This window comes from Macaca mulatta, chromosome 8 (genome assembly GCF_049350105.2).
Source record: "Macaca mulatta isolate MMU2019108-1 chromosome 8, T2T-MMU8v2.0, whole genome shotgun sequence".
In the NCBI taxonomy this organism is placed as follows: Eukaryota; Metazoa; Chordata; class Mammalia; order Primates; family Cercopithecidae; genus Macaca; species Macaca mulatta.
Window position 1 is genome coordinate 39,661,223 of NC_133413.1, and position 23,934 is coordinate 39,685,156.

General features: G+C 45.2%; 2 protein-coding genes and 1 pseudogene across 6 annotated transcripts; 1 reads left to right on the forward strand and 2 right to left on the reverse strand.

The window, feature by feature from the left end:
• Window positions 1–36: 36 nt before the first annotated feature.
• On the reverse strand, window positions 37–2,801 carry LOC114680229 (uncharacterized). Its single transcript, XM_028852564.2, has 2 exons — window positions 2,644–2,801; window positions 37–2,061 (listed from the first exon to the last, which is right to left on the reverse strand). The coding sequence occupies exons 1-2, from the start codon at window positions 2,682–2,684 to the stop codon at window positions 1,557–1,559; spliced, it is 546 nt and encodes a 181-aa protein (XP_028708397.2). The 5' UTR covers window positions 2,685–2,801; the 3' UTR covers window positions 37–1,556.
• ERLIN2 (ER lipid raft associated 2) lies at window positions 1,858–23,522 on the forward strand. 4 transcript variants are annotated; one of them, XM_015145058.3, is made up of 12 exons: window positions 1,858–2,693; window positions 3,173–3,294; window positions 5,898–5,979; window positions 7,295–7,341; window positions 9,863–9,924; window positions 10,079–10,204; window positions 15,661–15,734; window positions 15,897–15,955; window positions 16,516–16,607; window positions 17,767–17,856; window positions 19,582–19,661; window positions 20,061–23,522. In XM_015145058.3, exons 2-12 carry the CDS (start codon window positions 3,188–3,190, stop codon window positions 20,259–20,261), a joined length of 1,020 nt encoding a protein of 339 aa, XP_015000544.1. In that variant the 5' UTR covers window positions 1,858–2,693; window positions 3,173–3,187; the 3' UTR covers window positions 20,262–23,522.
• On the reverse strand, window positions 12,653–14,813 carry LOC698255 (STING ER exit protein pseudogene; annotated as a pseudogene). Its single transcript, XR_001446635.3, has one exon. The product of XR_001446635.3 is annotated as an STING ER exit protein pseudogene (transcript).
• Window positions 23,523–23,934: the final 412 nt, after the last annotated feature.

Consider the following 23,934-nt stretch of genomic DNA (forward strand, 5'->3'; position numbering starts at 1 on the left):
AAATCCCAAAACTTCTACCCACAATTCACTCCAAAGTTTAATGTGAGGAAATTTTTATTATTTTTAATTGACACATAATAATAGTACATATTTATGGGAAGGGGAGAAGAGTCGGGGGTTGCCAGAGGTTGGTTAAAGGAAATTCTTAAATTACAAGTAATTCAAATACTTGATGCTGCAGGCTAGCCCCTATTTCATGGGTTAATGAACCCTAATATTTCCATTTTTCTTACTCAACTATTAAATAAACATGTATTAAGTATGCCCAGCTGAGTTATATCACTGAACATGGAGAGAAAAAACTCAGGTTCTGATAGGATTGATCAAGAGATTGGCCAGCTGTTTCTGTTTGGAGTGGGGGATGCAGGAATAGAGTACAGAGGAAAGGTCTTCATTTATGGAAATGGGCACAGAGCTCCCAGACAGCACCATGTAACCCTCTTATGGGCTTCACTATGTAATGCTGAAACATCCCAACACCCAGAGCAAACCCAGGAAAGGTAAACGGGCCAATCCCAAGCAGGCATGCCTGGAAAAAAACACACTTCCCTTTTCCTGAGTCTTAAATCTGTCTAACACCACCGGCTTGCCATCTTCCCGGTGTAAAAGTTTTTCTTTTACTGAAGGCTATAATTAAGTGGACTCTTTCTTTTCTGCAAACAAAATAACTAATAACTTCAGTGGCTGAATTAGAAATGCCCCAATGTGATGTTGGTGAGTAGGGCAGGTTGAGGAAAACGTGAGGCCCTTAGCCTAGGAGACACAAAGTCTGGATTCCAGGCCTGGTCCCACGTTTGCCTTCAGTCTGTATTTACTGGGCACCTAAGGCCCGGGGGTGCGGAAGGAAAGTCAGTCTCTGCTCTCCCGGGAACATACAGTTTATCTAGAAAGACGAAGTGCACAAGCCGCTGTGCACTGTGGCAGGAGTTAAAAAAGCAATGAACTCAAGATATTAAGGAAACACAAAGGAAGCTTTCCTTGGCTTTTACCCTTGAACCTCGCTGAACTTCTTAGATTCCGTTCATTAAAATTAGAATAATTCCTTGTTAATATACTTTGTGGTGTTGCAGGGTCGCAATGGCCAAAGCTCCCAGAAAAATATAAAGAACTCAAGGTAGGGATTTTTGATTAGTGAGGTAATGATGCTAATCTGTACACTGAAAAGATTGTTTCATTTCAGCTGTGCTATAGGAAAACAGTTACAGCTCGCTAGTAGTTTATCAAGGCGGGAAAAAAAAAAAGGCAGCGCATGGTGGCTCACACCTGTAATCTCAGCAGTTTGGGAGGCCGAGGCAGGAGGATTGCTTGAAGCCAGAGTTTGAGACCAGACATACCGAGACCCTGTCTTTACTAAAAATAAAATTGTCAAGTGTCCTGGCGCACACCTGTTGTCCCAGCTACTCAGGAGGCTGAGATGGGAGGATCGCTTGAGTCCAGGAGTTCGAGGCTGTAGTGAGCTATGATCGTGCCACTGCACTCCAGCCTGGGCAAAAGAGCGAGACCCTGTCTCTAAAAAAAAACAAAACGAACCAGGTTCGGCCTAATGCAGAGGGAAATCAGAAGCAATCCCCAAAGTCAACGCCTTGGAAAAGGACGCCCTGGGTCTCAGTACTCCGGGTCACGCGCGTCCTGCCGCTCGCTCTCGGGGCGCTCCCACCTACACCGCCCTCATCCCCAGCCCCAGGCCCGACACCCGAAACAGAGGTACAGGACCGCACGGACCAAGTCGCGGGCGATCCCTGGCGGCCAGCTGCGGCCATTGACCGCTGGAAGCGCGAGGGGCGGGGCGCAGAGCGAGCGCGGGGCGGGGGTGTGGTCTTCTCGCGTGAACTGATGGCGTCATCGAAGCGACGGCCCAGAAGGAAGTCGCGTGCTGAGGGGTGTGACGGTTTTCTTGCTCGTGGGCTCGGACGAGTACGGAGCGCCTGCAGGGACAGCCTGGTACGCGGCCCCCGCCCCTTCGTGCGCGCGCTGGGCCTAGCTGCAGCTCCGGTTCGGGGCTGACCCATCACCCTCGGGAGCCTCAGTCCCAGCAGCTTCTCTCCCTCCGCCGGCCCGCTCCTGGAGAGACACAGAAACCCTTTTCTGTCGCGTCCCTTCCTTGAGAGCCGCAGGGGGACGGAGCGGAGGCTATTGGAGCCGCAGCCCCAGCCCAGGGCGCTTGACCCTCTCTCGGAACGGGGCGGGGAAGGGGCGCGAGTGACTTCGGGGAGGGAAGGGCGCTGGCAGGAAAGGACGCAACTGCAGATCGGTAGCCGGAGGCCGCCACGGTAAAATAAGCGCCTCGCAGATGTCCGCGCCCGGGTTACGTTAGACCTGGGAGGCAGAATCCACACGCCCTGCGTTCACGGGCCCACGCACGCACAGCTGAACTTTGCAGTCAGTCACCATAGTTCCAGATCATTCAGTGTTCAGGATCCAACTCCTCCGCGTCCTGGTGCCTGAACGCGGTTGGACCCAGGAGCCCAGAGGCTCGCAGTTTTGGACATTGCCTTTCTCTCTGACCACGGGCTTGGGGATCTGTCAGGTGCAAAGTGCCAAAGTATATCGGGGGGAGTGTGGCTTCAGGCTTGTTCAGAGCCCTGTCCTGTTTAGGGCCAAAGGAATAACTGGGAAGGTGGATGCGAGGCCAGCGAATCCTACCTTGAAACTCGGCTCGCCTGCTGGCTCTGCCACTCCAGCATCTGAAAGGAGTAAATAATGGTTTCCCTTGAAACTGCAGGCAATTAGGAGTGGGAGGCTCTGACCAGAATTACATAGCCACAACTGCCTGTCATTTGGCATCCTCTGTAATTTGGGCCAAAGTACTGCAGCTGCCTCTCTTCCCTACTACTAGTATGAAAGATTCAGTGACAGCACATTCGTGTTCACAGGAAGATGAGGCTGTGTTCTGAACCCTACCCAGCTGGCACGGGTTCTCCCTTGAGCAACGGCTGTATCCGGAGCCAGTGCTTCCTCAGTGCGGTGGGGGCCCTGATTTCACAGTTGAGGAAAGGGGAACGTTGACTGAGAACGAGGAGGAAGCGAGTTGTAGATCTAGCCTTGTGTTCACACGACACCAGGCTGAATATGAGTCACTCGCAGGGAGCTCAGCTTGGTGAGGTCCTCTGGCTGTTGCGGCCTTTTCTCCTGCACGTTGGACCACACACATTTTCCCGTGTCTTTTCCCTAGGATAAAGGCTCACTGATGGCTCAGTTGGGAGCAGTTGTGGCTGTGGCTTCCAGTTTCTTGTGTGCATCTCTCTTCTCAGCTGTGCACAAGATAGAAGAGGGACATATTGGGGTATATTACAGGTAAGACAGAGACAGGGCAAAGTCGGCAACTTCTGTTAAATAGCTCCCTTTCCTGGTCACTGCTTTCCTAGCAGATACTGCTGAACATCTCTGTTTATATTTCCTTGAACAGGGGAGTCTTTTCAGATTGAGCTTTTTATGTCAGTAACCATGGAAAAGAGAATACACACACACACATATATGTAAATTTAGAACTTCGCTTAGTAGTCCAAGATGATGCCATGGGTGGTGATTAATAAATGTTTATATAGATTTAGAGGCAAAATCTAAAGGAAACTGGTGCTCCTCACAGATCATCCCTAAAATACTGTTTTCTCCTACATCCCTCTGGCAGTCTTAGCTCTACACTGCTAGGTTACCTTTACAAAAGCCAGCTGAGTCCCAGTTCTTGATGGCAACTTGAGAAGGTAGCCTACTCTGCTAATTTAGGATACTCTTTTGAAATTAACATTTCAGCCAGCCTGGGTAATATGTGAGACCCTATCTCTAAAAAATAAAAATAAAAAAATTTAATTAGCCGACTCTGTGTCACGCACACGTAGTCCTAGTTACTCAGGAGACTAAGGTGAGAGGATCACCTGAGCCCAGGAGATTGAGACCAGCCTGAGCAACATAGTGAGAGCCCATCTCTACAAAAAGTAAAAAATTAGCTGAGCATGGTGGCATGTGCCTGTAATCCCAGTTATTGGAGAGGCTGAAGTGGGAGGATCACTTGAGCCCAGGAGTTTGAGGCTGCAGTGATCACACCACTGCACTCCAGCCTGGGTGACAGAGCAAAACCCTGTCTCTAAAACTAAATTAAAATAATATTAACATTTCACGAAAAATGAAAGAGCCTGCAGGTTGACTTATGTCAGTCAAAGCAAGCCTTAGGATAGTGGTTCCTACAATAAATTTAGGAGCCCATTATGTCACTGTTTGTTTTATTGGTTTTTTTTAATTCTTTGCATAATATAAAGCAAAGAAGCACTTATAAGTCGGGTTGCTTTCTTTTTAATAATCTCCATGACCAAGTTTTTTGCTTTATGTCTTTGTGAACTCTTCTTATATGTGCTGTTGTGATGCTTATTTCTGGATTGATAACAGCAAGTTCTAAAACTCTGGAATTCCTCTCTCCTTTAATTCTTTCTCCCCATGATCTGCTTACATGTTCCCCAAAAAGGCTTTTAACTTTATCATTTACATATAACTTGATTAGAAAGGTAACTCTATTGCCAAAACATATATTTCAATTACTTATAAAGTACTTCAAATTATTCTTTTGGTTGGTCATGTCAGTGGACTCCAGCATTAGTGCAGGTAGTTGATAACCACATTACTGGACTTAACTGCCCTTATGGATTGCCACAAGCCCAACAGATATGACAAAGTAAAACAGACTTCATCTTCTTTTTTTTTTTTTCTGAGACTCAGCCTGGCTCTGTTGCCCAGGCTAGAGTGCAGTGGCAAGATATCAGCTCGCTGCAACCTTCGCCTCCTGGGTTCAAGCAATTCTCTGCCTCAGCCTACCAAGTAGCTGGGATTACAGGCACCTGCCACCATGCCTGGCTAATTTTTGTATTTTTAGTAGAGACGGGGTTTCACCATGTTGGCCAGCCTGGCCTTGAACTCCTGACCTCGTAATCTACCCACCTCAGCTTCCCAAAGATTACAGGCGTGAGCCACTGCGCCTGGCCAGAGTGCCTGTTATCTAAGTATACCCATGGATTCTGCTGTCTTTTTTTTTTTTTTTTTTTTTTTTAAGACAGAGTCTCACTTTGTTGCCCAAGCTGGAGTGCAGTGGCACAATTATGGCTCACTACAGCCTCAACCTCCCAGGCTCAAGCAATTCTTACATCTCAGTCTCCCAAGTAGCTGGGACTATAGGCATGTAACCACCACACTCAGCTAATTTTTTTCCTTTTCTTTTTTTGTAGAGACAGGGTCTCACTGTTTGAGACAGGTTGGTCTCAAACTCCTGAGCTCATGCAATCCTCTCACCTCAGCCCCTCAAAGCGCTGGGACTGCACTAGCGGATTCTGCTGTCTTTTTTTTTTTTTTTTTTTTTTTTTTTTTGAGACGGAGTCTCGCTCTGTCGCCCGGGCTGGAGTGCAGTGGCCGGATCTCAGCTCACTGCAAGCTCCGCCTCCCGGGTTTACGCCATTCTCCTGCCTCAGCCTCCCGAATAGCTGGGACTACAGGCGCCCGCCACCTCGCCCGGCTAGTTCTTTGTATTTTTTTTAGTAGAGACGGGGTTTCACCGTGTTAGCCAGGATGGTCTCGATCTCCTGACCTCGTGATCCGCCCGCCTCGGCCTCCCAGAGTGCTGGGATTACAGGCTTGAGCCACCGCGCCCGGCCTCTGCTGTCTTTATTCCATTTAGCCTGTGTGCCTATTTTTCTCATTGCAAAAGCATGAACAGTGGTTTTATGTTTTATCATCAGGCTTCCTAGAATATTAGGATCTAGCTGAGAGGAAGAAAGGGATCTGTGGCCATGGCTCCAGCACATGTCACTCTCTATTATGTGTTTATAGGGCTGAAGGGAAAGTTGACCCTCATGATATTGATCTAATAGAGCCTTCTTGCCAAACTGAAGCTGCCTGTCTCTCCCCCTCCTCTGCAGAGGTGGTGCCCTGCTGACTTCGACCAGCGGCCCTGGTTTCCATCTCATGCTGCCTTTCATCACATCATATAAGTCTGTGCAGGTACGCTTGTCCTCTGTGGTATGACTGGATGACTGCAAATTTGGGATGTTAACTAGTGCATGATTTGAAATTATTTAGCCATTGAATGAGTAAAATGCCATTCTAGAGAACAATATAAGGATAATTTATATATATATATATATGTTATATATATAAATATATTTTTTATATATATAATGAGGCTGGGGATTATTCCTTCAAGATAAAGCCAGAGAAGAACCTGTTTTGAGTATATGGAAGGAAAAGTCGGGGTGTATGTGTGTATGTTTTAAATCACAAGCTACCATGTTAGATGGAAAGAAAACATAGTAATTTTGCTGATTCTTATTTGAATTCAGAAATATGAACATAATTTTTGCAGTGAGTGGGGAGGAGTTGAACTAAGTGAGGGGAGGTGACATCTAAAATAGGAGTGAGGTTAGTTGTGGCAGATCAAAAGCCTGGCTAAGTTAGATTCGCCATCTCTGAAGTATGTCCAGCCAAGAAGAATAACAAGATTTTACACTTTACACTGATGCAGGAGAATGTCTTGGGATACCTGCTAGGCATTTTCCCTGTAAGTTTCGTGTGCTGTTTACCAGGCTTTGTGGCGTTCAAAGTGCATTCAGGTACATTGTCTCATTTGAGTCTTGTAGTAATCCTGAGAATGGGCTGGGCAGCTGTTAGGGTCTGAGACAGGTTAAGTAAGTAATCTGCTGTTTCAAAACTAGTACAGTAGCCCTCTCCCTTATCCATTATTTCACTTTCCACAGGCTCAGTTACCCACAATAAACCATGGTCTGAAAACAGGTGACTAGAGTACAATAAGATATTTTGAGAAAGAGACCACCTTCAAATAACTTTTATGATGGTATATTGTTATAATTGTTCTATTTTATTATTGTTGATCACTTACTATATCTAATTTATAAATTAAACTTTATCATAGGTATGTGCTATAGGGTTTGGTACTCTCCCCAGTTTCAAGCATCCACTGGGGGTCTTGGAACATATCCCCCTGAGGGGATAGACAGTGCCTACCATAAATAGAAGAGGTAGAAGCAAGCATAAGTCTTAAGGTGCCCAATCCAGTGTCGTCTTCACTAAACCATTATTACTCAGTTTGTTTGTGTGGTGGTTTACTTACAGCTGGGGCAGGGGCCTTTGCTTGGCTTAGCAACCCTATGAGGAAGGAGGATTAGGTGGGGTAATCATGTTTAATGAAGGCAATGCTCAACCCAAATGGTTATTCCAGGACAAAGGCATTTAGGATTCTGAAACGTAAGTTACTTTGTCACTGCCCATCTCTAGCACTTTATGTTTCCTCTGTTTCCAGACCACACTCCAGACAGATGAGGTGAAGAATGTACCTTGTGGGACTAGGTAAGGTACCCAGAATAAAGCTTTTAAGCCCAAATAAGTCAGAGAAAAGGCTATCTGGCTGGCTGCAGGAAGAGACAGTGAAAAGGGAGGCACCCTTTCTTGGTTAATTCCCTGTCTCGTAGCTCCCTATATTGATTTGACCAGGTGGTGGAGTGCAGTAGAGGAAATCACAGAAGGTTCAGGAGGGGCTAGAATGCCGTATGTAATAAGGAGTTTGCACTTATTCTATTATAAGTGAGGATTGGCCAGGCGCAGTGGCTCACACCTGTAATCCCGAGGCAGGCTGATCACGAGGTCAGGAGATCGAGACCATCCTAGCCAACATGGTGAAACCCCGTCTCCACTAAAATACAAAAATTTAGCCAGGTGTGGTGGTACGCGCATGTAGTCCCAGCTACTAGGGAGGCTGAGGCAGGGGAATCACTTGAACCTGGGAGGCAGAGATTGCAGTGAGCCAAGATCATGCAGTTGCACTCCAGCCTGGCGACAGAGCGAGACTCCGTCTTTAAAAAAAAAAAAAAAAAAGAAGTGAGGATCACTATTCACAACAACAAAGACATGGAATCAACCCAAATGCCCATCAACGATAGACAGGATAAAGAAAATGTGATACATATACACTATGGAATACTATGCAGCCATAAAAAGGAACAAGATCATGTCCTTTGCAGGGACATGGATGGAGCTGGAAGCCATTATCCTCAGCAAACTAGCGCAGGAACAGAAAACTAAGCACCACATGTTCTCACTTATAAGTGGGAGCTGAATGATGAGAACACATAGACACATGGAGGGGAACAACACACACTGGGGCCTGTCAGTGGATAGGAGGTGGGGAGAGGGAGAGCATCAGGAAGAATAGCTAATGGATGCTGAGCTTAATGCTTAGGTAATGGGATGATCTGAGCAGCAAACCACCATGGCACACATTTACCTATGTAACAAACCTGCACATCCTGCACATGTACCTCTGAACTTAAATGTCAGGAAAAAAAATAAAATTTTAATGTTAAAAACAAAAAAAAGAAGTGAGGACGCACAAAGGTTTTTAGCAGATAAATGACCTGATACAAGAAGATAACTTTTGCATAACTAAGGAGAATGTCATAAAGTTAGGGGAGACCTTCAGGGCAAAGAGATCCGAAGAGAACATTACTATAGCAGTCCCACTGGAAAGCAAAGAGAGTTTAAACTGGGATAGAGTAACAAAGAATACCACAGAGAAACACTCTGACAAATCCGGAATTGGAACATCCCACAAGATCACAGGCCTGATCTCTTCACAAAGTGGTCGTATTTAGAGGGATGCTGGATTGAATGGAGACTTACAAGAGACATAAACAGAAGCAAGGGTGAGCATTGATTAGAACCCGGTTCAAAATTAACAGCTATAAAAGATACAATGGGAACTGTGTGAGTCCACTCAGGCTGCCATGACAGAGGACCACACACCAAGGGACTAAAATAATAGATATTGTCTCACCATTCTGAAGGCCCAAAGTCCAAGATCAGGGTAACAGCAGGGGTAGTTTTGGTGAGACCTCTCTTCCTGGCTTGCAGGTGACCACCTTTTTGTCATGTCCTCACAAGGCCTTTCCTCTTGTGTGCAAGAAGAGAGAAAAAGGTGTCTGGTGGATACCAGACCTGTTGGATCACAGCCCATCCTTATAACCTGTTTAACCTTAATTACCTTCTTAAAGGTCTAATCTCCAAATACAGTCACATTGGGGGTTAGGTCTTCAACATATGAATCCGGGGGCGAGGCATACACAGTTCAGTCCATAACACAAACTGTTGGGGAAATCTGAATAGGGACTGGGTATTAGGTGATATTACAGAATTACTGCTAATTTTCTTAGGCTTGAGAATGATATAATGAGTGTGTAGGAGAATGATCATTTTAGACCATGCTCGCCAAAGTAAAGGAATAAAGTATCCTAACTGCAGCTTACTTTGAAATGTTTAGAAAAAAAAAAAGGCCAATAAATAAGGTAAAATGTTATCAGTGTTGAACTCAGGTGTCTGGATATGGATGTTAGTTGTACTATTCTTTCAGCTTCTCTATGTTTGAAATCTTTTTATAATAAACATTTGAGGGCAAAGGGAGTGTGACACTAAAGTAATAGTGAAGACAGTTTAAGAAACATTGACCATAACATTCCATAGTAACCTTGTAAGTTCTAAAAACTTCACCTTGACCCTCCTTAGTCTTTTCTGTGCAACTGATTAATCAAAAGGCATTGCTGATTCCAAAGATATGAGTTACTCTTTCATACTGTTCCCCAAAAGTCTCACTCGTGTCTTTGTAGAGATGTTCCTAGGCAGTGTGATTTCTCAGGAGAGTATGTTGTTGCCATGAGCCCTGCAGAACCTCCTGCTTGGAGATCCAAGCTGCCTTACAACCTCCTGTGAACTCTTCTACTCCTTTTCTGCCAAGCCCACATCTTACACCATCGCCCTGGGGGACTGCACCATATCCCAGAGCTTCCCAGTGACTTCTTGTCCATTCTCCCTCCAATAGTGGTGGTGTGATGATCTACTTTGACAGAATTGAAGTGGTGAACTTCCTGGTCCCAAACGCAGGTACGTCTTAACAGTTTATTCCCACCACCAGCTCACTTTCCCCAGCATGCCACTCCCGTGTCTGTTGTAGCACCTCGGAAAAGGAGAGCTGCTGTGTCTGAGGGCATTTTGAGTCTTGCCTTTTCTTATGCCAAGCCCTCTCCTTCCCTCTCAGTGTATGATATAGTGAAGAACTATACTGCCGACTATGACAAGGCCCTCATCTTCAACAAGATCCACCACGAACTGAACCAGTTCTGCAGTGTGCACACACTTCAAGAGGTCTACATTGAGCTGTTTGGTAAGAAAGTCTCTCCTGAGCGTGCCATGCTTAAGCCCATGTGTCTCCACTGCCTAGTGCCTGGCTGCCTGCAGGGTGTGATGGGCACTTAGGGACAGGAAATGTTAAAGAATCTCGTGCTCAGGAGCTGGTCACAAAGGAATTCCTGGAGAGTGCTGATGGCAATGCAACAAGATCCTTAGAGGGCTGGAGCTTTGGGCACAGGGATCGTAGTGGAGTAGAGTATTCACTTCTGGCCTCAATCAGATGCTGGAGTGGAAATGTGTTTCCACTGTCCCTAAACTGTCATTCAGTAATGAAGACAAGATCCATTCTAGAAGAACTGCAGAGATTTTCCAGCCCAGCATCCTCATTTTAAGATGAGGGTACCGTGACCCAAAGCGAGAAAGTCGCAGAGCCAGGTGCCAGTTAGTAGTGGAGCTGAAACAGGAGCTTTCCTCTCCTGGCTCTTCAGCATTCCTCTCACCATGCCACACTGAATGGAGGGCCCCCAGGAATGGGTGATGAAAAAGACATGATTCCTAATTCTAGAAGTGTGATGAGAACCATAGTTCCTTCCAGTTCCCAGAACCTTTGTGATTATTATTTTTTTACTCTGTACCTGTAGTGACAAATAGAAAAACACTTTAAACAAAAAGACTCCACGTGCCTAAGTAGATATGTTTTGTACTTATTTTTTTTTTTTGAGACAGAGTCTTGCTCTGTCGCCCAGGCTGGAGTGCAGTGGCGCAATCTCAGCTCACTGCAAGCTCCACCTCCTGGGTTTACGCCATTCTCCTGCCTCAGCCTCCCGAGTAGCTGGGACTACAGGCGCCCGCCACCTTGCCCAGCTAGGTTTTTTTTTGTATTTTTTAGTAGAGATGGGGTTTCACTGTGTTAGGATGGTCTCAATCTTCTGACCTCGTGATCCGCCCGTCTCGGCCTCCCAAAGTGCTGGGATTACAGGCTTGAGCCACTGCGCCCGGCCTTTGTCCTTTTTACCTTTTTCAAAATAAAGGCAACCTGACTTAGCAGCAAAGGAAGGACACAGTTGGGTAACTGTTACAACCTGTTTGCAGTCAACTATTCTGTTTAAACTCACTGCCAGAAATTCTCTAATAGCCAATGCCAAAAGTAAATGAATTTTTAACCAAGTATAACTATTCTTGACACTAGGACTGGAAAATGATTTTTCCCAGGAATCTTCATAAAAGGGACCCTGAGCGAGAACATTTTTCATAGCAGACAGGAGGAATCATCCACATCGCCAACAATCATAATTAAGCAAACCACCTTTTGCACCATTTAAGATTTAGGAAATCATCCAAATTACTTTTAATGTTTCTGCAGTAGAAAATGAATCTAAATTCATTTTATAGGGTTTGTAGTCTTTTATCGGTTTGGGATTCAGTGTGCTTTTAAGAAAAAGTTGGGCCGGGCGCGGTGGCTCAAGCCTGTAATCCCAGCACTTTGGGAGGCCGAGACGGGCGGATCACAAGGTCAGGAGATCGAGACCCTCCTGGCTAACCCGGTGAAACCCCGTCTCTACTAAAAAATACAAAAAACTAGCCGGGCGAGGTGGCGGGCGCCTGTAGTCCCAGCTACTTGGGAGGCTGAGGCAGGAGAATGGCGTAAACCTGGGAGGCAGAGCTTGCAGTGAGCTGAGATCCGGCCACTGCACTCCAGCCTGGGCGACAGAGCAAGACTCCGTCTCAAAAAAAAAAAAAAAAAGAAAAAGTTGGTAAATTTGCCATTGATTTTTTTTTAACCTCAAACTAATAGAATTGTATAAAATATTAATTCTCTCTAGCCATTGTCTTAGGGCTTGTGCCATTACATGAACATTTCAAAGCACTGAAACAAAAGACCAAGGATCCCCAATGTCCCTGGAGAGAAAATTAAAATACAAACTTGTTTTTCATTAGAAAACTTACTTTCTTACGGCTAAAGTTGGTAGCTTAGTGAAGTACAGCTGCTTGTATGGAGAAGCTGGGGAAATATATTTGCTTTGAAACTTTTTTTTATTTTTACATCTCAGTCTTGCTAGCAGGCACTACTTGGCTTAGAATCTGTCATATCCATAAAGGAGGAGCTCATGTTTCTAGTCCTGGCCCTTCAACTCAGAAGGTTCTTCTATACTTTCCTTCTCTCAGGACTCCCATAGCCCAGACTTTAAACATGAAGCTGCATAATTTTCATCACTTCTTACTCTGCCACATCCTCTTTGCCCATGTTATTAAAGTATTATCTAATACTTACTCAGAAGTTTACCTGAAGAACCTCTTTGTGTGTTCTTAGTAATACAACTTTTTTTCCTGTCCCAACACCTTTTAATACAGTTGGATAAAAACATGGATACAAACACGTGGATATAGGTATCACTGAAGCAGTCTGACATAAAATAATACCTATATATACAACACTCCTCTGCAAATAGCAAATGTAAAGTAAAAGATACCCAGCAGATCATTTTGTTTATCTCACTATCATTTATTTATTAATCTATAACATCTCCCTCCCATGTGTCCATGCAAGGAAGCAGTACTAGCTGTCCGACTAGAGGGTAGCTCCCTTGGGTTACCTATTGAGACCCCATTTTCATTCGGATCTCAGCTGTCCTATTCCCTCACTGCAATCTGGCTTTTCCTTCTTTGAGTATAAAGTCTGACATGGGATGGCTCACCTATAGCTTCAGTGTGTGAAGTAAAGAAAGCAGATTCTGGCTTTTAATGGGTCTCCTCTGACAGTGAAAGATTCAAACCACGGCCAATTCCAAGAACCCTTCTAAGAACAGAGACAGAGTCACTTCAAAGGATCTGACTTGCTATACTTAAATACAATTCATGCTGCTTTTCTCTATGACACACCATAATATTTTGTCCAAAAATCTTGAAACATGTTATTAACTTTGAAGAAAGAATAAAACCAGCCACTTTAGAGACTGGAGACACTCAAGCACTGATCTATTCATAAAGTTTCTACACAGCTGAATAAGTTTGCATTAAATGGACAAAAAAAATAGTACAGAAAACCTAAATAGAGAAAATAGAAAAAAAAACAAAAAAATAGAGAAAAATTCATCTCCTAGAAAGCAGGTCAAATGCACTCAGTTAAAAGACCTCACTGCATGTAGGAGAATCAGTGGGAAACAACATAAAGCCTTCTGCTAATACATAAATAGGAACCAGTCTATGTAATCAAGAAATTACTTTGTCTCCTGATCTAAATGCTTGCCTCCAGTCTAGGGCTCAGAAAAAAAGCCTGGTTATTTGAACTGGTTGTCAATCAAGGTCCCCTTCATTTTCGCTTTCTTGGCTTCCCGTTCAGCCAGCTCTTGTAGTCGTCTCTTGCTCATGCCTTTGCGCTCTAGCTGTTTTTCAATCACTTTGGCGTTCTGTGCATACGAGTCAGCAACTTCCCTAGCCTCAATCTCCTCTTCCTCTTCATCAATGGTAGACACAGTGACAGAACTGAACTTGCCCATGTCTTTGGTCCGTTTGGTCATCATCACCTTCTTAGGAGGCTCTTGTTTCTGAGTATATATGTTCGTTTTCCCAAAGCCCTGGCCAAACTTAACTACAGCTCCATCCACAATGAAGGTAACAGGAGCATTCTTCGGCTGGAATTGGTAGAAGAGCGGCAGTCCACACTTTGCACATTTCTTTCTGTACTGTCGTTCAATGCCTCCAGGTCTCCGCAGATACATAGTCTCTTCATCTTCTGTGTTACAAAACTTATGGGCATGTTTGGCAGCATCAATCACACGGGACCGGTCCCGGGGCCTCATAGGCAATTTCTCTAACTGACAGTCCAGCACTAGGACCATCTGGCCGCACAAACAGTAGTACACATGGAGGGGCTTCTCACCGTCGTCATATTCCTCCCGGTCCCGAGTGTCAGAGCAGACTACTGACCGAGATACTACTTTCGGCATGGTTTCCAGGAGCAACCTGAAAACTCTACGCCAAGAGGGTCGCGGCGAAATGACGTCACGAGCGCGCCGTTCGCCTTTTCCCTGCGGCTACCTTAATAATATAACTTAAATGGCATTTATCAACATTTCCATAACATATGAACATCAGTATTACTAAAACACCTTGAAAAGTATTTCTTTCACATTTTCCCGGTTAGCTACTAGCCCATGGCCACAGGCTTCCACCTTGACTGAGATATAATTTGGTCTGATGAATGACGTTATTAGCTTATGGAGGACACGGGCCATTTAAAGTTTGACTGGTATTCTACTTAAAATTACTTAAAATATGAAATGTAATATTTAGTTCTAGTTGTTAAATTGGTTGACCCCTAGCAGGTGGGAGGTGCCGACTTGATGGCATTTCTCCTTCGGTGCTCAGGCTTGTGAGAGCACATCCTATATGTAGAAACGTTACGGTCCCTTGTTTACTGATAGTACTGTCTTAAAATCCTAACAATCAAGGCCCACCAATTAAACAAGCTTGTTATTTTTGCTACTAGCCAGCTTCCATGGGCCTCCATTTTGGCATCAGTAAAAGGACGGAGACTTTCTCTTCTTCAGAGGCTATTTGAGCACAGGTGACCACAAAAGGACTACTTAAAGCAGATGGCAGCTGACAGCGAAGCAGAGATGTGGTGTACAAGTCCCAGCCTGATTTCACTTAGTCTTTTTCTCTAAGCCCCGCCAGGATCTTATCGAGGATCTCATGGGCAGAAGGCAAGGAAGGGGATTCTAAAACCTGAGAAGCCCAGGCCAGAGAAGGCAGCTTTGGTGCTGCTTTTCTGAGATTGCAGCTGGAAAGGAAGGCAGGGGGAGAGTCGGTTACAGCTGTTCCTACATTTGTCTGTGAAACAACTCATGTGGATTCCAGACAAAGAAATCAGGACCAACGCAAACAGCACATCAAAAGCCTGGGGCTCGTTTCCAGAACTGTACATTTTAATTTTCCCTTACTGTTGTTTGATGGAGTTCCTAATAGAAACAGTCTTCCTTGGGGCTCTCCTTGACGTCAAAGTCTGTTTTTCTTTTAGAAACTTCTAAAATTACTAGATTTAATGTGCTCAGCTCTTTCCACAAAACCTAAATAGCCATTCCACCTTCCTTCTTCAGGGAAACTGAACCTTCCTTCTCTTTGGCTGCTGTTGTCTAGGGAAAGGCTGCTGCCTCACGCAAGAAATGTGCTAGAATTGTTTGTTCTTTTTTTTTCTTTTTAAGCTCTCACCCGCTGTAGGGCATGGTTAGTATTTTCAGAACAAAGGTTGAGTTTTATCTTGAGGCACAGAAATAGAATGCCCTTGCATTCACCATGTAGAGGGCTGCCTGCGTAGGCTGCTTCAGAAGTTGGGCAGGGGATCTTTAGATTTGTGGGCTTTGATAAGCACACTCCCTTGGGAGGGTACATTCTTGAGCTGGTGACTAAACTTGCACTTTACCCTCATCCTGCCCTCCCTCATCTAGAAAGTGTAACAACTCCTTTTTCTCTGTCTTTTCTTTATTCCAGATCAGATTGATGAAAATCTCAAACTGGCTTTGCAGCAGGACCTGACCTCCATGGCCCCTGGGCTGGTCATTCAAGTAAGCATTGCTGCATGGGAGCAGCCCCTCTCTCTCTGACACTGCATCCCTTCTCCCAAGGAATGTCCTTTTTGTGCAGGAAGATCAAGGCCCAGTGGGAACTGTGTGTGTCCCCTCACTACCCTCACTTTCCCATCAGCTGCTGTTTTAATCTCTCTCCAGGCTGTGCGGGTAACAAAGCCCAACATACCAGAGGCAATCCGCAGAAACTACGAGTTGATGTGAGTATACCCTCTGCCTGGGCTGTGACCACCACTGACTCCCACCTCCCACCTCCCACCTCCCACCTCATCCCATCCCAGAGGTAACTGAAGCTGCCAGGCTTCTCAGTTATCCCCTTGCTGGAGGATTTGCCACAGCCCACTGCACTGTAAGATTGGGCAGGCACGTCAGGGCCACCACTGGGGCTCCCTGCCTGTGATTGAGAACACCAGGATAAGCCCTGTAGAGCAGCGATGTTTTGAAAAGGGCCAAGGGGCCTTGTTTGTGTTCAGTGACTCATGCCCAAGGCGTAGACAGGAGCAAGACACCAGTAAGTGGACAGGCAGGTGTATTTTACTAAATTATGTTTTATTTTCCACAAATGAGTTACTTGGGAGGAGAAGAGCTATGTTACTGTCAGCTTTTATAGATCAGCTTTTACCTGGGCCATGGAACAGCCTTCCAGGAGGAGTAGGAAATGGGAGTTTGCCTCTCTTCAGCAGAAGAATTCGACTTCTCCTGGGGACAGTGAAGCTCCTGAGTTTTCCATAGCTGCCTCACAGCTTTTTCTCCTCTTCAGGGAAAGCGAGAAGACAAAGCTTCTTATTGCAGCCCAGAAACAGAAGGTGGTGGAAAAGGAAGCAGAGACAGAGCGGAAGAAGGCGCTCATTGGTCTGAATGTGGTTCTGTGATCCCCCTTTCCAGGCAGAAGGGCTGGGGGTGGTGGGAACATGCAAGGAGGCTGAGGCCTGGTGAGACCCCATGGTCCTCCAAACCACTTCCACAGCGCAGGAGTGGCAGGTAGACTCCCAGAAACAAAGTTGAAATTGTCAGATCATGGCCAAGGGTAATGAGTTTTGAGTTCCCACTTATTTCTTAAATGAAAGAAGCCCCGCCTGTTTTTTTTTGTTGTTTTTTTTGTTTGTTTGTTTTGTTTTTGAGATGGAGTCTTGCTCTGTCACCCAGGCTAGAGTGCAATGACATGATCTCAGCTCACTGCAGCCTCCACCTCCCAGGTTCAAGTGATTCTCCTGCCTCAGCCTCCTGAGTAGCTGGAATTATAGGCGCGTGCCAGCACGCTTGGCTAATTTTTGTATTTTTAGTAGAGATAGGGTTTCACCATGTTGGCCAAGCTGGCCTCGAACACCTGACCTCATGATCTGCCCACCTCGGCCTCCCAAAGTGCTGGGATTACAGACGTGAGCCACCGCGCCCAGGCTGTTAATTCTTCATAATAATGGCTAACACTTAATTAAGCACTTACTGTGAGCCACATACTTTTCTAACCACTTAATATGTGGGTTAAGTCAACCCTCACAACCACTGTGTGAGGTAGGTTCTGTATTATCCTTAACCTCGTTTTATCAAACCGAAGCACAGAGGGGTAAAATGCCGTGCCCAAGGGCATATGGCAAGTAAGGGGTGCAACTGGGGTTCAAACCAAGGACACTGGCTCTAGAAGCTATGGTCTTAGCCACTGCGCTGTATTATCAACAACCAACCTGAGCCCTGTCTACAGTGAAGGGCCAGGCAGAACCCTGCTAGAGTACTCCATTCTTATAGAATATTCCTTTGGAGAAGTTCCCTTGTGAAGTTAGGGCTCATGCTTCCTGCGTTGGGCCCAGGTCTCCTCGGTTACTATCTCACACCGATAGAAGGGGGCTGTGCTCACTGGCACATCCCACTCTGCCCATGTGTGCCCTCACAGCTGCCCTCTGGGGGCTCTCCAGCCAAGCTGGCCCACCAGGACACTCAGCTCGGGTGAAAGGTGAAATTAGTCAAACTCTGAAATGCCAGAACCCTAAGTCTTTCCTCACTATCATTTTTGCAGAGGCAGAAAAAGTGGCCCAGGTGGCTGAGATCACCTACGGGCAGAAGGTGATGGAGAAGGAGACTGAGAAGAAGATTTCAGAAATTGAAGGTAAGCAGAAGTGGCTGTCATGCCTGAGTCCTCCTCAGACCACGCCCTGGGGCCAGTGGGTAGGGGAGCCATTGCCTTTGCCCTTTAACTGTGCTCAAGGATGTCATGATCTCCGCACAACAGCAGCTTTTCTCCATGCGGAGATTTGAATTTTGAAGCGACTGTGGCCAGGCTAGCATCTATTTTCTACTTCAGAGAGCATTTGTTCATTCAGCAAATGTGGCTTGACTACCAGTATGTGCCCAGCATTTTGTTAGGCATGAGAAAAAGGAAGTCCCGTAGACCTGCTGTCTTGGAGTTCCCAGGCTAGCGGGGCCTTGGAGCGGTGGGAGCGTACTCTCAGCAGTTGGCTCTCCCCACTGCCTTAGCTGCTTCTGCTCCAAAGTTGGTCAGCGCCATGGTTTTGGGCTCCAAGTCTGTTCTCCAGGTCTATGCAGATAGTAAGCCAGGTTTGAAGAAGACAGATTTTCAGCACCTGTCAGACAGGAGCTGGAGAGAAAGGTTTTCTTTGCTGGCTTTTCTGAATATCATTCACCTTCTGTTCCTGCTCCTAAGCCTGCACCTCCTTCCCACTGCCCACCTCTTCTTGGGGTGGCTTATTTCAAGCAAATTCCAAGGCAAAACTGGGACCTCAAGGCCCAGCTTCCGGCTACAAAGTGTTATGTCTAATTATACTCATTATTGGGCCTGTCAGGCTTTGCAGGGGCCCATAGAGGAGCCAGTTAGGATTTCACAGATCAGTGGCTCCTCATTAGGGAGCTCTTAGCAAAGCAACACGTTTTTATTTCTCACAAATACATGTCATCAAGTGCTCAGGCCAGCTGAGGGGGCCTCATGGCAGCCAGAACCCTGGCTGGACTGAAGCTCCTTCCACGAGGGGTCACACTGAGGGCACGCAGTGAGAACCCACCCACAGACTGACCTTTCTCCCAGACATGTTGCTACATATATTTCTCACATGAGGCTGGCCCATTCCCAAGGCAAGGAGGTAAATATCAAAAATTTTCTATCAGCTTGACAGAAAGCTAGTCTCAGAGCTGATTAGGGAAGAATATGGCTTACACAGTGGAATTAAATAGGTCTTAATCCAAACACGTGTTGGTCTGGACCATGGCATGTAATTCTCTCTCAGAATCGCGCCAGCTTAATCACTGTTAATTAGGACCTTTTTGAAATGATTGATGGAAATAAAAGGGAATTGAAGTTGGAGAGGGACTGAACTATGTTATGTTCATGGCATTCAGTTTTAGGGTGGATCCACCTCTGGCCGTACTTAGAGCCACCTTTGAGCTTTCCTGCTTTTGCTGTGTAGCACAAGAGGGAGGAGTGGCAAGCTCTGGCCTAGAGCTTGAGGCAGGGTCCCACTGCTGTGCTTCACAGACATGGATCTCCAAAAGAAGTAAGACAGGAAGCGCTTCTGGCTAACACTGCTTTCTTCCATAGCGCTATCAACATGTATGTTTGAGCCATAGCCACAGACTTGCTGCCCCTGTCAAAGGGAGATGCTTTCAAAACACTTTTTCATCTTAGTTAATCCTTACAACAACCTGTACAATAGGGGAAAATGCATGTAAAACAGAGGACAAAGCAGTCTCCCCCAGGTCACAGAGGCAATCGGGGCGAAGTTCCAGGGACTAGAACAGAGTCTTCCCATAGCCTCTGCACTTCCTGCAAAGAACTCAGTTTTAGCACTTCACCAAGTTCACCGCACTCCTTCCCCCTCAGATGCTGCATTTCTGGCCCGGGAGAAGGCAAAGGCGGATGCTGAGTGCTACACTGCTATGAAAATAGCCGAAGCCAATAAGGTAAAGACCCTGCACAGCCTGATAAAGAGGAGTCTGGGTCTGGGTCTGTATTGTGGGAGAGTTTCCAGTGTTGAGTGCCTACCACCACCCAAAGCCCTTCATGGCCAGAACTGAGGACACGTGTGCTGTGTGGTGCAAGTACTTTCCTTCTTGGACATGCCTTGATAGAAGTTTAGTTTAATTTTGTGTTAAACATGGAAACTTTTAACTTTTGCAACTCTGCTCCAAGATCTGAGATGACTGTCTCTTACAGAAATGTAACAATGAGACCACAAAAAGTACGTAGGGGCATAAATATTTGACAGAGAACCTCGTCATAGGAAAATTGAAGGGGCACCACCCCCGTCTTCTCTAACATGGTTCCACCTAAGTCTTCCATACTTTTTTTTTTTTAAACAGCTGAAGCTAACCCCTGAATATCTTCAGCTGATGAAGTACAAGGCCATTGCTTCCAACAGCAAGATTTACTTTGGCAAAGACATTCCTAACATGTTCATGGACTCTGCGGGCAGTGTGAGCAAGCAGTTTGAGGGGCTAGCTGACAAGCTAAGCTTTGGCTTAGAAGATGAGCCCTTGGAGACGGCCACTAAGGAGAATTGAAAAAAACTTGATACGACTGCAAATGACACTTAAGCAGATCTTTATTTTTTAAGATGAATCAGAATGTTCCTGCCTCCCCCACTACCTTCTCTGTCTTCCAATTACTGTGGTGAAAAAGAAGAAATGAACTTAAATCTACTCCCTTTCCAGGGAAGGGAGGGTGGGGACTGATGGGGGGTTTTATTTCAGGTAAGCAGTTTATATGACTTCCAATAAGATTTGTAAACCATGGGCTTGACCTTTGACCTCTAGACACTAATTTTATCCTTTGAGGCTGGCTTAATTAGGGATGCTATCATTAAGGAGGGGGAGAAATGTAGAGTGTTACCTCCAACTGATTTGATTTCCCTTATTTGGGAAAATGCAGTCCAGTGTTCTCACCTCTGCCTCCGAGGTGGGAGATGTCTGTGGGTGAGGTTCAGCAACTGAGCAAATATGTGCCTGTGAGTTTGCCAGTAGAGCTGTGAAGAAACAGCTGCAGAGAACGTTCGACCTTCCTGGCATTCTTGTCCGCATGTGTGTGAGTTATTTTAGAGGCGTGCTTTCTTGAGCCCTCATAAGGAAGTACTGGTGCTAGGTTTTGCAAGATTTTGTATACACTTTGCTCCTTGCCCTAGGGCTCAGAGTGGTGGTTTCTGACTACATTTCTAGAGTCAGAGCTTGATCACCACCACTCAATTATTTCTGCATCTTTTCACCTATCCTGTGATTTTTTTTTTTCTTCTCAAAAATTCCGTTCATTAGTTCCACTCAGTATCAAGAAGACAGGGACAAACAACTCAGGTGTCTTAACAGCTGCTGGAGTGGGATCCTTGTTATCTCTCAGCCACTGCAGGACCTGCCTGACAGGTTATGTGTGCACCTCGAGATGAAGTGTCTTTCTATTGTTGTAGAGATTCTGCAGTGAAGAGGTCTGACACCATGTGTGCAGGAGGAGGAACGATCAGTCAAGAGATGTCCTGGTCTTAATGCCTGTGGCTTGTGCAGGGAGTGGGTCTGACTTAGTGATAAAAGGACTCTATTCACTAAGTAGCCTGTGTTTTTAAATCCAGGGCTGCAGGCAGCAACACAAGTCAGGCTGAACATTCGGTCTCCAGGGACAGCTGTGTGGAGCAAGTCAGAGTTCATGCCCAAGTCCCCAGGTTGGAATGGCTGTGCCAAAATCCATTCAAAGGGTTTTCTTTTTCATTACTAGTCAGAACATTTTGAGTCGCCCTGGGAGATTCAGGATGGGGAGAGCAAATTTGAACAAAAAGTTTTTCTTATATCCTGAGATTGAGGGGCTGGGGGTGTCCAACCTGTATAGCCCATGGATTGTGTCTAGAATTAAGTGGAGGGCAGCTATCTGGAGTTAACTTGCAAGCATATTAGTGCCCTTCATGACCACCTCTGGCTTCGGACTCGGCCCTGTTACGAGCTGACCCCCCCACCCCCTGCCAACTCCTGTACCCCTCTTCCCTAGGTGTATCTGTGAATGGTCCTTTCTGGCAGCAGTCCCTGCCTTCTTTTTGGGCCCATGCCCAGACTTCTGGTTTAAGGAATGGTCCCAGAGCTTGGACCAGCTTGCTCAGGAGTTTTGGGAGCATTGAGCCTGCCTAGAAACATACAGTGTTAGCTCCCCTTACTTCAAAGTTGCCCTTCTCTATTCTGACCTCTGGGACTTCCGGTCCTGGGCACAGTTCTTGCAGGCAACAAAATGTGCCTGGGAGTGATGGATTTTAATGTGCTCCAGAGTCCTTTCAGAAGGTGGTCATTTCCCTTGGCCGGGCATGGTGGTCACGCCTGTAATCCCAGCACTTTGGGAGGCCGAGGCAGGTGGATCACCTGAGGTTAGGAGTTCGAGACCACCCTGGCCAACATGCAAAACCCCATCTCTACAAAAAATAGAAATACTAGCTGGGCTTGGTGGCAGGCACCTGTAATCCCAGCTACTTGGGAGGCTGAGGCAGGAGAATCCCTTGAATGCAGGAGGCAGAGGTTGCAGTGAGCCAAGATCACGCCACTGCACTCTAGCTTGGGCAACAGAGCGAGACTCCGTCTCAAAAAAAAAAAGGTGGTCATTTCCCAAGACCAGCATAGGGGGTATCCATTTAAAATACATCCATCTTCCTCCCATTTCTGTGCTATTAATCACTTATTAGAGCAACATGACATGCCCAGCATCCCCACTTCCCAAAAATGTCTGCTCCTTCTACCCTGAGCTCTTGTTGCCTAGGCCTCAGAAAACACCAATTCACCACAGTAGAACTGGGAGCAGGGATAGCTCAGCTTCTCTGAATAGCACACTTTGCTCAGGTCTTAACTCGAGGGCCTCTCCGGTACTAACATCCTGCGATAGCTTGTCCCATGACCACAAAAGAGCCTCAGTAGAGTCAAGTCCTGCTGCAGCTGCCCCGCCCCAAGTTTCTATCATTTCCTCTTTAAACAAAAAATACGTTATCCTACACATTAGTGTCATTCCAATGGTTGTCTCTTATCTGTCTAAATAGCAAAATCATGGAAATCAGCTGTTTTCTTTGCATAGGACAACTAACCCATCTGTCTGTATAACTTTGTTTTTATTTTAACTCTTACTAGAAAATCTAATCTTAAAACATTTGAATTCTAAACATGTAAAATGTGACACCTGCAATTTTGTAGACAGTGAAGTCATGGCTGCTATTTATAAATGGAACATCTATCAAAATAAGTAACTGTTTATAAAATTCAGTTTTTGTAGGATTTTCCAAGGAGGAATCACCTTGGTTGAATGTTTCTCACTCATTAAACTTTGCAGAAGTGATTCATATTCAGTAGTTTTTAATCACTTTTTAAAATACAAGGACCGAATGTTTGCAAGGAAACCAAAGTTTATTAATAATTTTTATATAAGGAAAATAAAATAGATGTAGAGGGATCTGTGATCATATAAAAAGGGAGGGTTACTGAAAGAATTTTAGCAATATATTGATTCAGGAAAAGGAGCTGTTTTATAAATGATCATTCACTGTTCCTGTGGTTCTATGTATCTTTCAAAACTGATACCTTTACTATTTAAAGAGAGTAAATAGTGAAAGTAAGATGGTCATACTTACCGACTTTATCTATTTAAGTTTGATGGAGATAAACTATATCTTGGCTAGTGGCTACTGTGTCTGTGAATGTAACCAGTACTTCTTTAAGCTCTATTCAGTAGGGTTCTAGCCACTGCTTTTTTGTTGTTTCTAGCCACTGTTTGTTTTTTTTTTTTCCTTGTTTCCTTATAAAAGAGGTAATAACCAATCATTTTGTGTTTGTATTTCCATTCCTTTTTATTTCTGCCTTTGTGTAGACTGATGATTAAATAGTCAAACTACTTCTACTTTCAAAAAGCCCCAAGGGCTTAATGACCCCATTTGTAACTGAGAAATGATTCTTGTTTTAGTAATCATTCTATAAATGATACTGCTGGATTGATTGCCTTAGGTTGATAGCTGGAGGAATTGTTTTGGACAATACTAACAGTCCCATGTGAATTTATGTCTTAGTTTTATTTGCAGTCTTGCTAAGTAAAATGAGTCTTTGTATCTACTTTTTTATTAAAGTGAAATTTAGCAATAGCTAATATTAGGTGACATAAAGAAATGAAACATCCCCAACTAGTGAGTTAAGTACAAGATCTCTCTAAAAATATACTCAGATGAAAATCTAGCCC